Source organism: Doryrhamphus excisus, linkage group LG21 (assembly GCF_037039965.1).
Source record: "Doryrhamphus excisus strain RoL-2023G ecotype Guam linkage group LG21, RoL_Dexc_Guam_v1.1, whole genome shotgun sequence".
In the NCBI taxonomy this organism is placed as follows: Eukaryota; Metazoa; Chordata; class Actinopteri; order Syngnathiformes; family Syngnathidae; genus Doryrhamphus; species Doryrhamphus excisus.
The window spans coordinates 15,381,124-15,394,758 of NC_136377.1; the positions used below are offsets into that span (position 1 = coordinate 15,381,124).

The window sequence follows — 13,635 nt, forward strand, 5'->3', positions numbered from 1 at the left end:
AAAAAGTTCAGTGTTCAGTTCTTTCCAGCAGCTGTGAAAGCAGCTCTATTATCATTCTTCAAAGCGTCTGAAAATGACAACTGACGTGTTGCAACATCAAACGGCTTACAATGCAAATGTGCTGGAGTTCTGCAGCGTCGTGATACAGAGCTCATGTGCTTTTTTTCTTTTTTAACAATTTCACACATCTAATGAGTGTTGCATAACACAAACAAAAGGTTGAGGAGTGGGTGCAAAAACGGTAACGATGGTAATGGTGGCTTTCCAGCAGGAGAAAAGTATTTATTGTGGGCGACAGTTGTTTTGGGGATTTTTTTCCAATAATAATAGCATCACGCATTAGAAAAATAAGCTTTCAACACTGCCGTCCTACACACGCACACACATATATAGACAGTCGGTCAAGGTCAGATGATGAAAAACAAGAGAAAAAAGGCGGCTGATAATGGAAAAGACGAAATCCTATTAAAAGTCCAGCGGTGTCCATGTGAGATAGAAAGCTTTCAAGAGTGGCCATTAAACCTGCCCTCCTCCATCTTTCTTCGCTTTGTTTTTCTTCTTCTTTTTCACCGGCTTGCTCTCAGGCTGTGTCTTGCTCTTCTTGGCCGGGGAAGCCTGTGAGACTGCAGCGTCATCCGCCGGACGTTTTTGTTTTTTCTTGTTATTTTTTATCTTCTTCTTGTCTCCTTTCTGCACTGCTGGGCCAGAGGTGGCCGCCGCCGCCGCCGCCACCGCCGCGGCTGCTGCTGCTGCTGCTGCCTCCGCTGCAATTGCAGGCTCCAAGACAGGCTGAGGGCGCCTTTTCCTCTTTTTGGTTTCTGGCAGGAAGCCCTTCTGTTTTTTGGCAGGCTTCTGCGGCGGCATCGGCATCTGCGTTGGCTGGCTGGCGTCCTTGTCAGGCTTTGTCTTTTCTGCTTTGGGCTTCCTGTGTATGTGGGGAGATAAACAAGATGACTTTGAATGTGCCTTCCAACACTTGATTGGTTTGCAGGATCCATTCGCAGAAGCTGATCTCATAAAATACTCTTATCAGAGTAGAAGAAGGTCCCTGGGTCCATTCTTGAAAACACCTGACTTTGGGGCTTTTTAGGAGTTTTTTTTCTGGCTGCTCCGGACTCCGCCACAATTAAAAAAAACCCAATTAAAAACATACATTTCCACACACTTTCCTTGACCAAGGTGCAGACAGGTGATCTTCTTGATGCTCCAGGCTTAAATGTTGCTGTACGTTGTACATGAGACGAGGAAATACCTTCACCACACTAATGGATGCTCAATTATTAGTCAAGCGTCTCTTCCACTTAAGCATCTCTTTAACATCACCGATTGTCACGACAAACACCACCAACATGGCATCTGTAAAGCTAACGTTGACGGTAGTACTGCTAGTGTTTATTTTTATTATTATTATTATAATGTCTTGCAATGCAATACTTTGTTTTTATATTCAGTATAGTTATTCTAGACTCCATTCACTGTGCAATATTAGGGCTCTAAGTGCAATATATTAAGTTCTAAGTGCAGTATTTTTATAATGCCTCATATTAACTCACTAGCAAGATCTCATACCGTATAGACTTGTCATATATTTCATCTCATATTTCATATTATCTTGTAAACTGGATTTGATTATAACTCTGGGTAAAGTTCTTAATACTTGTTTATTTTTTTATATTGTGTATTTTGTACTGCTTAACTGATTCTGTACTCTTGCTGCTGTGCAATGCAAATTTCCCCACTGAGGGACGAATAAAGGCATATCTTATCTTATTATTATTATTATTATTATTATTACTATGAAATACAGTTAGCTGATTTGACTCTTATTCCTCTACAGGCAGCACTTTACCCCTAATGAATGCCTGGTACTCTCTGTAGTTGAGTAAAGCAGCTTGGCATGAGGTTCCTGCCTACAGCACTCACGTGACTCCAAAGTGTTTCATCACAGTCCAGTAGGTGTCCTCCAGTGAGCCTGTCTTCTTGAAGGTGAGCATGTCCGTCAGGGCCTGCAAGATCCTCTTGAGGGGTGCCAGGTCCACGGGCAGCTTCTATACAGGCCGCACAACACGTCAGGTTCTTTTTCTGGAGTTAAAATCCCCTCACTCTTGGAAATCATGCTACCGACCTGCTGGTGGACATGCTTGACGAGGAACTGACAGAGCTCCAGAAGTTTCACCACCTTCTCCCTGAGCACTTTGCTCTCCGTTTGACCCGACAGCTTGAGAGCCTGAAGAGAGAGAGAGTGTGAACGAGGGACACCAAGTGGCCACTTTACATTAGAACAGTGATTCAACTGCCAGTTAGCAGGTATAAATATCTTATAGTGCAGTTTGGGGAGTCATATCCTTCGCGTTTGAGCTCTGTTTAGTGGAAGTGTTTGGCTAAGATGGAGGCCTATGAAATCTGCCTAGCAACAAGCAACAACACTCTTGGTGTCAAGAGGAGGCGCGGTGCCGACTCACCGCAACCAGCTGAGCCGCCACATCGGCACAGAGCTCCACCCACGGAGCACCACTCATCAGCTGCTGCACTGCCTTGCTCTGCATGGCTCGTAGCACCAGCACAGACGCTTGGCCCTGCACACACACGCACACACACACACACACACACACACACACACACACACATCTCAACACACTACAATACAGTCAACATGAAGCAGGTAAGGTGCAATAGTTTTCCACGGTGAACTTCACTTGGATGCATTTTTAGGGTCAATGCAAGAGTGTTTTCAACACTCAGAGTTACGATAAAAATGTACAATATACAATTCAGTACAATTAGGAAGGCTGGTCAAGGTTAACAGGGTCTCTGCAAGTTTCAACAAGTCCATTTGGATCACAATGAATACAATTTAAAGAGGACCTATTATGCTTTTTCCACTTTTCTGACCTATAAATGTAGTCAGAATGTTGTATTCCCGTGTTAAACAATGCCAAAGTTTCAGATAATGAGGTTTACGCATTTGGAGGTGAGCCCTCGGTTTCAAAAGGCGTGGTAAAACTGCCCCTGTGTGATGTCACAGAGGGGCGGACTTCCTTATATGGTTCATAGTTAGGAAGCACTTTGGCCGTGTGACCAATCTCAGCGGAGTGGGCGTGGCCGGAGGTGGGCCATGGGTGGAATAAATTAAACCTGAGCATTTTGGTGGGAATAGGTGCAGATTCTGCAAAATCTAAAAAGTTTTTTGTGCGGGTTATTGTGTGTAGCTGCTCTATCGGAGAACACAACCCAATACAAGGGGTAAAAAAAACGATTTATTTCACTTCCGTGCTTGATATGTCCTAGTACTATTATCTTTTTAGTAGTGAATGACATGTGATATTGAATGATGCTACAATATCAAGTCTTTTCTGGACAATAAACACCTAAAAACAGTTTTAAAAAAAAAGCCTTGGTCAAGCTTTACCTGCTGGTGCTGTCGTACCCCTGACATGATGTTTTGGACCGCTGTGTCCAACAGGTTAACACACAAAACCTGCCAGAAACACACACAGGTTGGACTAATGAGTGCCACTAAGTTGCGTCATGCGTCATGTGACCGCATGCTCGCTCACCGGGAACCTGTTGAACAAGTCGGTGAACATCTGGGCGGTCAGTGGACTCTTCCTGCGACTCATGAAGGAGCCCAGTGCCTCCCTGAAGATGGCCGAGACCCTCTCCACGTCCAGGTTACCCGTGAATCTCAACTAAAAACACAAATGCAAGATTGTAGACGATCATAATGTATCATCAAGGACAGCTTATTTGCCTTTTTTTTTTTACATCTATTTCAGTCATTACGCAGTTTGGACGGATGATCTTGCCAATAGATGGGGGGGGGGGGGGGGGCAATTGCAAAGTAGTAGTAGCATTGACAAAAAAAAATTGAGCCCCGTTCCTTGAATCCCCAAGTCTTGGTAAGAATCAATCGTGACCTCTCACCTGATCTATGGCCCCCTTCAAGTCATTCAAATGGATTCTCTCAGAAGAATACTCCCTAAAACCTCCACAGGATTGGCTAATAAGCAACAATTGGCCTTCTTTTATCAGTTTAGAATGTGACCTAATGTGGTCAAGCATTAATGGCCACCTCATTTAGGAAGACAGAAGTAGAAAGCGTGCAGTGAACATACGTCCGCATCAGCCGGAGATCCTCGCAGCACTTTGACCACGTACAGAGAGGCGCTGCAAAGAAGGCAGGTAGATACATAAGATATACTTTCACCATCTGATGAGGGAAATGAGGTCATTTATTTAAGACAGAAGATCTACCTGAAGTAGTAAAGGCAGACGGAGGAGTCTGACAATTTCTGCGTTTTCTGCATCAGCTTGTGGAGCAGGTCGTGGAGCTCCCCCTGTCGGTCATCGGCGGTCTTGCAATACACTTTCGACCTGCACAGCTGGTTCCTGAATATCAAACAACACAAACAAAAACCACGTGAGCTTTGTTCTAAAAGCTGACTGCACGGGGGGGGGGCGCTTGACGTACTTGAAAATGTCCGCAGCCTTGCGGAGAAAGTCCTGCTCCTGCTGCTCGCTGCCTGAGGTCATCCCTCGGTCGATGATTGACAGCAGAGGCTCCACCAGGCCCAAAACCAGAGGGCTTCCCGCCTGACGGGCCACAAACACCTCTACCAGGTCCAACACCTGCAACAACGGGAGTGTCTGCCGAGTCAGTTCTCATGGAAATGTGTGTTTGGTGCGAAGCTACGCTAAGCTAGCAGTTGCCAGTTACCTTGATCTTGAAGTCACGCACCAGCGTCTTCTCCTTCTGCAGCTTGGCCTTGTCGTCCTTCTTGGCCTGCATTTTTTTCTTCTGCTCCGAGAAGAGCACCGATAGGCTCTTGTCCAGCTCCATCATGGCGTCATCGTCCAAGTCGTCGTCATCGTCACTGCCGCCCTCCACTGCAGCCTGAACAAGTTTAAAGCATATGCTTTTAAAACTGTTTTTTTTTCGATGCAGTGTGGTATTACGTCCATGGAAAACTGTCTAAAACGGTTTTGTAGCGCCCCCTGATGCTTTGGCATCTGTGTGACAGCTTGCTAATTGCATTTTCATATGCAGAGAGCCACTGTTAACCAAGAGTTGTTAGCACCCCAGCGTGGAGTAAATAAGAACTAAGGCTCGAACAACAACACTCACCAGAGCGTTCTTCTGCTGCAACACCTTCATCAACTCCATTTTGAAGTTTTGGTCCACCTCTTGCTCTTCCATTGATTCATCTTCCTCTGAGTCATCACCTGACGTGTCAGACTCCTCATCCTATCAGAGGTTTTGTGAACAAAAATGAATGAATGGTGACATTTTTTGAAAAAAAAAGAATCAACTACCATCTCTTCGTCTTTCTCTTCCTCAACTTTCTTCTTCTTTGCTTTCTTGCTGTCCTCCACGACAACAAAAGCACTGTCCTCCTCGCTGTCTCGTTCTGGATCCAAGACCTACAGCAAACACCCAAAAGCATATTTAAGCAAAGCCGAGATCCACCATTGTTGTCGTAGTGGTCTGTTACTTACATCCAGAATGGCTGTGAGAGCGGCGGCATTAACGTGGGGGCAAATGGAGGCGAAGACGGTCTTGCACACCTGCCTGATGTGTCGACTCGGCTGAGATAGGAGGGACAGCAGGATGTCCACCAGCACCTCCACCCACTCTGGCTCCGCCTCCTGCTCGTTGGCTGTGGCCAGGAAAAAATATCATGCAAAAGTGCGTTTGACAATTTCATTATATCATTATGGAAAATATGTCAGCTACTGGATATACAAACAAAAAACATGTCAGCCACTAGATACATGAACAGATGCGCTTCATAGAGAACACTTGAAATTGGTAGGAAATAAGACGCTGACACTCCCCGGGATGCATAAGGCAAGCAACATGCAGAAAACAAAAAACATCTACAGTTAACATCGGAAAAAAGCGAGTTAAAAAAAAATAAACATTTGGCAAAAACTAATTAACAACAATAAATAAAATACCAATCCCCCAAAAAATCTTCATAATAAAATTACGGTACAAATACTGTAAATATATAGAAATCAATTATGATAAATTAAATGATCACATGACTAAAACTAACAAAAATGAATGTAAAAAATTATCAAGCAAAAATAAGACAAAAATATCAAACTAGGCTACTAAATAAAAATGATAAAAAACTGTAAATTAAATTATACAAAAATAAATTAAAATTAAACTTATATTATAAACAAATATTCATGTCTAAAATAAAGTCATAAATAAAATAAAGAATACACCAATAAGCCAAAATAATACATTATCAATAATACCCAGACTCAATTAAATATAATAAAAACATCACAACATCAAAAATTATGATCACATACATTGATATATAAAATCATAAAAATATAAACAATTCAAGGTGAATATGCTATAATAATAGACAATGGTCCCATTATTCCTTTTATATGGATAAATAATAATCCAGCCTATCCTTGTTTTTTTTCATCATCACGTATTTGATGTCTTACCTTGTTTTGTCTTTTTCTTCTTGACCTTTTTCTGCTGGGCTTTGTCCACACAGCTCTGCAGGTCTTTCATAATGTCCAGTAGCTCATCTGGAGCCTTTACAACAAACACACAAATTATTCAGCAGGATTTACTTCTTAAAAAATAAAAATGATGTTGTGTCAGCAGGTACCTTGAAGAGGTGGAGGCCGATCAAGAGGAATAGCTGCTGGAAGGCGCTGGTTTCCGCCAATTGGCCTTTCTTGGATTTCTTCTTCAAGTTCGCCACCGACTCAAGCATGCTGCAGGAAAACTGAAACTTTCAAACACTTTTCACTTGAAACTTACAAAAAGTGCAGCACAATAATGGGAGAATGAATAGAGACAGATTGTATGAACGGTTCCAGACCTGTCCCACGCCTGCCTCTGTTCGGGACTGAATGGCTGGATGCTCTGCACAAATTTGGGCTGGTTGAGCAGGACTTGGGCATACTGGACCAGGTGGTAGATCCACAAGGTGCCATCAGCCATTACACCCAGAGTGCGCTTGTGGCTCAACGCCTGGTCTTTTGCTGTGTCGTCAGCCGGCGGCATGTTGTGCATGGAGAGCAGGAGTCTGGTTGATAGAGACATCATGAACATTACCACTATCACCTGTGGCTGAAGGCAACCTCATGATGCCATTTTTAATTTATTTTTTTTGTCCCGTCCAACCATTGGGGCATACAGTATTGTTGATCTAAATGCCCTTACATGCTAAACAGATTTGCTCTGTGTCAGGAAAGGTACAATGGTACAACTTCCCTGTACCATGAAATTTTATTTGCCGTTATAAGAAGAAACACAGAAAAGAAGAAGGGGGGGGGGGGGTAGAGAGAGAGACAAAAACAGCAGCAGCAACAATTCCCATAACAACAACAGTGACAAACAGGACTGCACCAGTTAAATGATGCAATGTTGGCTATGGGTCACAATGGAGATGATATCACTGAAATGATGTCGTTTTTTTTAATTATCATTCATGAAATGAATCATTCATGTGACTAATAAAGGTAAGCCAAAAGAAAGATAAGATAATCGACCTTACCCAAAGAAGGAATTGACCAGCACCCCTCTGGTTGAGTCGTCCAGCGGGACGTGGAGCTTATTCTCTGTCTCTGGAATGTCTGCACATACCTTCTTGGTGCTGAAGAAGGCGTGAAACAAAACAAACCTGCAGTAAAAAAAAAAAACAAAGCAGAAGGAATGATGAGGTCTTCTTCCTGGGCCACAAATGCTTGACGAGACTGCAAAGCTTGGCTGAGAGTTCTTCTTAGTAAATCTTGACCTGGACACTTCTATGGTGAGCTTCTCATCCTTCTTCACATGGTGGTTGTCCAGAATGGAGGTCAGCCTGGCCAGGATCCACTTCCTCAGACGGAATGTGGGGTTCCTGATGAGAAAGTGGGCATGAGTGAGCGGTCACGCCTCATATCCGCTATCGCCAAGTCAATAAGGACCCTCACTGTTCTTGGTCTTGCTGGCGCTCCTTCTGCTTGCGGGTGCTGAAGTTGAGCAGCTGGTCCATCCTTGGCTGCAGGAAGGTGCTCTTCAGCCACTCCACGTAGCTCTGCATCGCTGCCGGCTGGAGGTGCTGCACCACGCGCCACACGGACGGCACCACCGGGTAGCCCTGGTGAGTGAGCGAAGAGAAGCCCACCATCACCACCAGCTGCTTGTCTGCATCCTTGCAGCCCTCCAGGAAGTCCGACACGTAAGCGTCCATCTCCGGTGCCAACTTGAAGCGCTCTTGTTTCTGTGCCGGACAAAATTGCATAAGAAGATGTAACATCCGGGGGCAGGGTGGGCATATTGTAAGACAAATACTTTTAAGTATTATTATTATTCATATGTGGCTGCATGGCGGACGAGTGGTTAGCGCGCAGACCACACGGCTAGGAGACCCGAGTTTGATTCCACCTTCGGGCATCTCTGTGCGGAGTTTGCATGTTCTCCCCGTGCATGCGTGGGTTTTCTCCGGGTACTCCGGTTTCCTCCCACATTCCAAAAACATGCTAGGTTAATTGGCCACTCCAAATTGTCCATAGGTATGAATGTGAGTGTGAATGGTTGTTTGTCTATATGTGCCCTGTGATTGGCTGGCCACCAGTCCAGGGTGTACCCCGCCTCTCGCCCCAAGACAGCTGGGATAGGCTCCAGCACGCCTGCGACCCTTGTGAGGATAAGCGGTAGAAAATGGATAAAATAATCATTTAAATGTAGCAAAAATGATTTTTAACAAAAATCTAAATTTGTATGAGGCCCCTGAACAAAACACCTTTACCCCAACACGAACCTGATACTCCCTACAGCTTAGTAAGTAAATGCCACTGGTTTATTTGATACCAGGCATTCCCAAAATTAGGATTGGGAAGATTGAATTTAATAAAACTTAAATTAGCCATCTTCAAGTGATGTGTTACCTTTTTGTATGTGGTGGTGTTGTACAGTATCATATTTTGTTAAATAAACAACATTTATTGGCTGATGGGGCCCTTCAGAGAGAACCTAATGAACTCTGCCTAGCAACAAGGAAAAAGAATCGCAAATCCGTCCAAGTATGATGCTTTCTTAGTTTTATTTTTAATTGTTATATTTAGATGGCCTTTGCAGTAAGTGCTTGGTGACTCAACAAAGTAAAGTTATATAGTATATAAGTATATATATATATATATATATATATATATATATATATATGCTGTGTTGCTGTAGCATTAAAGTGGGCTTTTACTAACCTGAGCGGACACAACGTGCTCGCCATAGTGCTTCATCACCTCTCCCTGCAAAACCTCTTTGAGCTGGTCCAAGGACAGGAGCGGCAGAGCGCTGCCTAACAAGCGGAAGCTCACATAGCTGTTCACCAAACAGGAATGGAAGAAATAATGAAACATTGCTATAGTAACAATGAATAAATACATTTATAAGTAAGTAATTGGCTGAGCTGGCTGTGCTACCACTTACTGCGCTAGTCCTGGCGGCTGCTTGAACATTCCCTCCACAATGGCTTTATTCCAGAAGAGCTGGAAGCTGTTTTCCTTCAGAGAGAGCTTGAGCAGATCCAGGAAGACGGCTGGAAGGATGCACTCCTTCTTCACAGACAGTGTTGACATCTTCAGAACCTCTGTCAACCTAAAAGAAAAAATGGGCACTTATTATGAACACTTTCCCGCCCTTTGCATTGAGTTGTGGACTCCCATAGAGCAGCTACACACAATAACCCACACAGAAAGTGTTCTAGTTCTTCCAGAATCTGCACCTATTCAGTTGTATTTTTCTTTGGAATGTAGTGGTTCCCGCAAAAACGGTCTGTTTTAATGTATTCGACCCACGGCCCGCCCCCTGGCATTATCATTCTGCTGGGGTTGGTCACACTCCCGAATGCATAGAAAGAGTTCAGGTTTGTGCCTAACTTTATAGGAGTTGATAATAAACAGCGTCTTATCTTTTTTTAAAATGTCCACTTTTAACATACAGTCATGTGTTGGAACCTGAATCCAAGTGGAGACTGTCCAGTCCCAAGTTTCTCAAGACGTCTCTCAACGGTAAGTAGCCTTAGCATTTTAGTATTAGGTTTTCTACATCGGTAACGTGTTTTGCAGGACTACCAGTGTGTAAAAAAACTTAGGTAGAGCCACTAATGGCAGTGGGAAATGGCTATTAGCAACCCCACTTCCTGTATGCTATAATGCTACACAGCGCTACAAGTGCTTTTGCTCCATGACCTACACAAAATAAACACAGCAAGGACACTGATGAATTGTTACTTAATCCTTGCCCTTCTGACTCCTCCACACAACCAAATAACGTTGGAAATGTGTAGAGCTTCAGCAAGTTTGTCGGCTCGTCTAGCTAGCTGGTCCAGTGTGAAATGCCGTTGACATTAAAAATGCTTTTCTTTGGCTGGTAGGGAATCAGGAACTCCAACCACTTGTGCCTGATGGTGACTTCTTTAGGAATTGTAAACAAATGCATCATTCCCTTCTGAGGCATTGCTAGCAAGTAAACAGCGGAGCAGCGCTTGGGGGAGGGCAGAGAGTTTACGTATTATGAAGCCCGTCCCTCTGTGACATCACAAAGGGGCAGTTTTACCACGCCTTTTGAAACCAAGCGTTTTAAGTCATCCCAAACTTCTTTCAGGGCTCACTTCCAAATGCGCAAACCTCATTATCTGAAACTTTAGCATCGATTAACACAACAATATAACATTCTAACCTACATTTATAGGTTAGAAAAGTGGAAAAAGCATAATAGGTCCCTTTAAGGACACATTACAACACTAAGTCAGATCTTCTTCTTACTTGGAGATGTTGTCATTGTTGATGATGTTGGTGGAGCCCAGAAGCTTCTTGAGCTTTTTGGGCTTGAGGGTATGCGGGAAGCGCTCCAGCGCCACCAGCAGCAGCTGCAGCTGCTCGGGTGTCTGGAAGGCAGATGCCAGGTCAGCCTGCAGGGCACTCAGCAGGACCTCTTCAAACACCTTCTCGGGAACCTGCGCATACACACAAAGCAAAAACTCAGGACCCAACACAGTAAGCGTACGTGAAGTCGGTGTTAGATGGACTCACACTAGGTTATGCCTACTGTGCTGGACTTGGCCCCCGCTGGGGTCTTTGTATTTTATTTCTATTTTGAATAGTGTCATCTGTCATTAAGAACCTACATGGAATGGTCATAATTCCATTCACCCCATGACGCAGCTACACTGTGTGTGCACGGGCCGCCTCTTCCAATCGTGCCAAAAGAGAAGCATGTGCAGTATATAAATGGTACAGTGCTTTATATGTGAAGGCCCAGGCATGGTACAATTGGCCTTGTGTGAGTCCACAGTTACTGCTGTTACCTCAGTGAGAATGTCCATCATGGTCTTGTTGGGTAGATCCTTCAGATGTTGTCTGTGCTGGCTGAGGTTCTGCAGAAGCTTCACACAACCAAGCACCACCAGGGGCTCCTGCAAGGGTGCAACATGCTTAGTTCTTAGATGTCAATCATTTACCCTAATGTAGTAAATAGTGTTGTCTTGTGAGTGTGCTTGGTCAGAAGCGGCACTTCTAATTCTGTTGTACAAGGACAATAAGAAACAAGTCTGTGACATGACAATATTTCAGAAAGTGACATAAAACGGGTTCTTACTTTACAGAGGCGACCTGACTGATGAAGAGCGAGGACACCAAACAAGCTCCCAAATGCAGCATTTCTGATCAATTTCTGTGGGATGAGCAATGATAACATGTTTGCACCTTTTCATATCCATCTTCCGAAAAAAACTGTTGGTTTTTTTTTTTATTACCTTTTTGGCTTTTTGCAGATCATGCTTCTCGTTGATCCTGTCAAGTATATTCTGTAAAGAGAGGTCCTCAAAAGAGCTCAGGAGCTGAAAAAAACAGTAATACAATAATAATACAATACAATACATAAAATACAAATTGCATTGCTTTATCTGGGGGTGCACAATAAATATTGGACCATTAATTATCCGACCAATAGGAGGACTTCTGACATCATAGCGATAACATTATAAGGAATAGCGCTAAAATATAGGCAAAATATACAAGATTGGGTCTATGAGAATGAGATGAGACTTTTAAATAACTTTTAAGAAAAGTACAATGAAAAAAAATACATATGACAATGTTTTGCAGTATACCAATTTATTTTATACTATGTAACTCGCCTCTCGCCCGAAGACAGCTGGGATAGGTTCCAGCAGGCCCGCGACCCTTGAAGGATAAGGTTGGGGTTTTTTTTGTAGGTTGTGTTAATAGTAGTGATATACGGTTAGGACACTTTGTCAAATCCAACTTTGTTTGAGTTGTTCTTACTTCAAGATGTACACAAACTACAGTTAAAAAGTTATGGGTATTGGTCTTGAGAGGTTGGAAGTTATTGGTATCTGCTTGAAAAAAATGGAACGTGCATCCCTAATTGTATCTCCAGCTTCCCTCTGTAAAATGTTCACCCACCTGACCCAGAGCCAGGCTGAACCCAGGCCTCGCCACCTCCCGTGTGTGAGCCAGACCATCCACCAGCCTCTTGACCGTGTACTCCAGCTCATCCTCCTGTGAACAAGACAACAGGTAGTGGAATAGACAACATCATGACTCCATTGATGAAGTAGTAACTCATGACACACCGTTAATGACATCTAATGCGATTCCATACAAGAGCCGTATTCAAGGGAACCCTATCCTGCACATTTCAGGAGCTTTTAAGATGATGTTGGATTCCAGTGAGGCACTATAGTGAGTTTCTTTCAATGAAACGCTCAAATTCCGCAGCCCGCTCTAGGGGTGTCCAGATAAAACTGTTTCACTTTTAATATAACACAGATGAGTGTCTACTGATACAAATGTCAGCACCAATCATACACACTTTGATTAACTGGAGACTTTAAATTGCCCATAGTTATGGATATGAGTGTGAAAGGTTGTTTATATGTGCAAGTGAGGACAAGCGGTACTGAAAATGGATGGATGGAAGCAATGTTAATTTATTCACCTCCAAACGCAAGAGTTGTAAGTTTCATCGTTTTGATTTTCTTGATCAGGTAGGCAGAAACTAGCATTACATTGCTAATATAATGTGCCATAAGGTAGCTCACATCGCTGTACTGACAGCTTTAGTATACTTTGCTGTTATTTAATATCACGATACAAGATAAACTACACCCGCAATAATAAAAAGGTCATTACCAAGTGACTACTTTATTATTATTATGCTTAGCTAACAGGCCTGTAAAATGATAATGTTCACGAATACTACAATTTGTAAATTAATATCAATATGTATGTTTTTTGTTGTTCTTAAACAAATAAATTCACCCAGAACCGCATGTCGGTGAACCATGCATGTGTCACCTACCTTGTTACTGTTTTCCAGGTATTTTATTAGGTTTTCCACCGCCCTCAAACGGATCTCCTGGTCCGGTTTGGCCAAGTCCCAAAAGAAGTCGAGGAACTCGCGGCTCTGTTGGAGGATCCCGGTTGTCCGGATCGGCTCGGCTGCTTTCACCTGAAGCTCCACCATGTTTGCGGACATCTCACAGCAACATGCTTCTAGCAGCACAGACGAAAACGTGCATCCTCGAAGAACATCTGCGGAGTACTTCCGGGTCAGCGAGTTTGAACTTCGACAACTTTATTGAGCAA

At 43.4% G+C, this 13,635-nt stretch overlaps 1 protein-coding gene across 1 annotated transcript; it reads right to left on the minus strand.

Annotated features, from left to right (window-relative positions):
* Positions 1-254: 254 nt before the first annotated feature.
* On the minus strand, positions 255-13,589 carry mybbp1a (MYB binding protein (P160) 1a). The gene is made up of 27 exons (XM_058087730.2): positions 13,349-13,589; positions 12,451-12,546; positions 11,778-11,861; positions 11,621-11,695; positions 11,331-11,438; positions 10,789-10,979; positions 9,452-9,619; positions 9,226-9,343; positions 7,957-8,246; positions 7,779-7,883; positions 7,539-7,664; positions 6,861-7,067; positions 6,645-6,753; positions 6,475-6,568; positions 5,497-5,657; positions 5,314-5,421; positions 5,126-5,245; positions 4,718-4,894; positions 4,472-4,629; positions 4,255-4,389; positions 4,116-4,167; positions 3,558-3,689; positions 3,410-3,478; positions 2,463-2,576; positions 2,126-2,227; positions 1,924-2,048; positions 255-925 (listed from the first exon to the last, which is right to left on the minus strand). The coding sequence occupies exons 1-27, from the start codon at positions 13,523-13,525 to the stop codon at positions 517-519; spliced, it is 3,810 nt and encodes a 1,269-aa protein (XP_057943713.2). The 5' UTR covers positions 13,526-13,589; the 3' UTR covers positions 255-516.
* Between the last annotated feature and the right edge of the window lie 46 nt (positions 13,590-13,635).